We start from the raw sequence: 2,500 nt of genomic DNA on the forward strand, positions 1-2,500 counted from the left end.
GTAGACCCCACGGAGAGGAAGGCTTCAGGGAACACACACACATCTGGCAGGCAGGCGAGCAGGAACACTGGTGCTGGCACAGATAGGCACAGACAGAAAGGCAGGTATGGTAATGACAGGCAGCGTGCAGGATGGTTTACCAGGCCTGAAGAGGTCCAGGTCCAGGTCAAAGACAGGAGTTAGATTTGTGATAGTCGATAAACAGTAGAACCTTTAATTGCAGACGATCTGACACTGAGCCATTGGAGATCTGGGGTTTAAATACAGGAGCAGAGTAGCAAGTAACAAGGAGCAGGTGGCAGAGTCAATGAGTGAAGAGTGACAGCAGGTGTGGTGACTGGTTGAATGAGTGAGTGTGGGCGTGGCTAGTAATTGGTGAGTGCAGTGGAATATTACCCGACCAGTGTGACAGAGAGTAGGCTCATGACAGTGCTAATGATAACGTGCTAATGGTAATGTGCTAATAATTACGTGCTAATAATAACGTGCTAATGATAATGTGCTAATAATAACGTGCTAATAATAATGTGCTAATGATAACGTGCTAATGATAACGTGCTAATGGTAATGTGCTAATAATAACATGCTAATGATAACGTGCTAATGATAACGTGCTAATGATAACTTGCTAATGATAACGTGCTAATGGTAATGTGCTAATAATAACATGCTAATGATAACGTGCTAAAGATAACGTGCTAATGGTAATGTGCTAATGATGACGTGGTAATGATAACGTGCTAATAATAACGTGCTAATGGTAATGTGCTAATGATAACTTGCTAATAATAACGTGCTAATGTTGTTCTGTGTTTCCTGCAGGCTGCTAGCGGTGCAGTTAGCCTCTGAGGCTCAGACTGATGCTGCTTCTCCTGCTGCTGATGCTGTGAATCTCTTAAAGGAGCTGGAGGCACAAGCCACCAAACAGCTGCTGCACACAGCCACACGCAACACAGAGGTGGGACACACACACACACACACACACACAGAGTACACACACACAAACACACATACACAGAGTACACACACACAAACACACACACACACACACACACACACACACACATACACACATACACACACACACACACACACACAAACACACTACATGCATACATTGCATGCTGATTCTACAGACACACATTACCCTGTTTATGCTTATAGTACACTGTGTGTGTGTGTGTGTGTGTGTGTGTGTGTGTGTGTGTGTGTTGTGAGCAGGCTCCCCTGAAGAGCTACTTTAAGAGTGTGTGTGTGTGTGTGTGTGTTGTGAGCAGGCTCCCCTGAAGAGCTACTTTAAGAGTGTGTGTGTATAGGCGTGTTTCCACTATCGGAACTATCGGGCCGTTTTTCAGGGACTTTGCCGTGTGCGCGTGTCTCCACTGACCGGGCCGTTCCGACAGGGCCGTCTTCAGGGCCATTTACAGGAACTAAAGGAGTACCTGATGGAGGGTACTAAAAACCGCCCGGTAGAGTCGCTGGTCGCAGTGACATCAGCAGATCACGACAAACAACCTCGAAATTTAGGCCCCGGCAGTGGCGCAACTGGCTGGGGCACCTGCACCGTACGCTGGCGACCCGGGTTCGATTCCCGCCCCGTGGTCCTTTCCGGATCCCACCCCGACTCTCTCTCCCACTCACTTCCTGTCATTCTCTCTACTGTCCTGTCCAAATAAAGGCATAAAAAGCCCAAAAAATAATCTTGAAAAAAAAAGAAAAAAAAAACAACCTCGAAATTTTAAGTGAGGACTGGAGTTGCTAGAGGATTTTTTCACAACATGAGAAGCAGAAGACGATCTACTTGACTCTACTCGTCAAAAGAACTCTTCTAGTCCTTCCAGTCTCCTAGTCAAAACAGCTTTTCGCTGTTGTCCTTACTTGTGTGATGCCAATAAAACTCACTTTCCAACACGTAATACTTTTACACTTTGCCTGTAAACTGAGCTAGCTAGCACAGTACATAATGTATAGAAAGTTAATGGCAAGGGCTAGTAAGGTTTGCTAGCTAGAAAGCTAAGGACTGTGGTTAAACGTGTATGTTGTTACAAACTAACCTCATTGCTTGTGTGTGATACCAATAAGACACAATAAACCATTTAGCCTGTTAACCGACCTGGCTAGCTAACTTTTGTACCGTAGCCTAATGAGTGATGTTCGCTCGCGCAACCTAAGCCTACAAGCTGTTTACAGCTCCTCTAGTCACGGTAAAATTTCATGTTTGGTATATAGTTAATCTAGATACACTTATGATGTGGGTGCTTGCGTTTCTTTACGAATCTGCAGTCTTAGTTGGTATAGAAATGACTTAAGTGACAGCTATATCGAAACGAGTAAACGGACGCGATTTGATGACGGTGTCGCGAGGTCCATGCAGGGCCATCACTGTAATGGAGACACAACGTCTGAGAGGACCAGGCCAGTCGCGGCCCGGTCAAAAGAACCTTCCCCCAAAAAAGTCCCAGAGCCAGTGTAAAGGAAATACGCCTTATGTGTGTGTGTT

The 2,500-nt window shown here is 45.6% G+C and overlaps 1 protein-coding gene across 1 annotated transcript in view; it reads left to right on the top strand.

The window, feature by feature from the left end:
• The window catches only part of LOC134067325 (uncharacterized), a 13,344-nt gene that overhangs the window by 7,348 nt on the left and 3,496 nt on the right, over positions 1-2,500 (top strand). The window contains exon 7 of the mRNA XM_062522557.1: positions 823-958. Coding sequence (XP_062378541.1) covers positions 823-958 — 136 coding nt within the window. The remainder of the gene's footprint in view (positions 1-822; positions 959-2,500) is intronic.

The sequence above is a fragment of the Sardina pilchardus genome, chromosome 20 (assembly GCF_963854185.1).
Source record: "Sardina pilchardus chromosome 20, fSarPil1.1, whole genome shotgun sequence".
NCBI classification, from domain to species: domain Eukaryota; kingdom Metazoa; phylum Chordata; class Actinopteri; order Clupeiformes; family Clupeidae; genus Sardina; species Sardina pilchardus.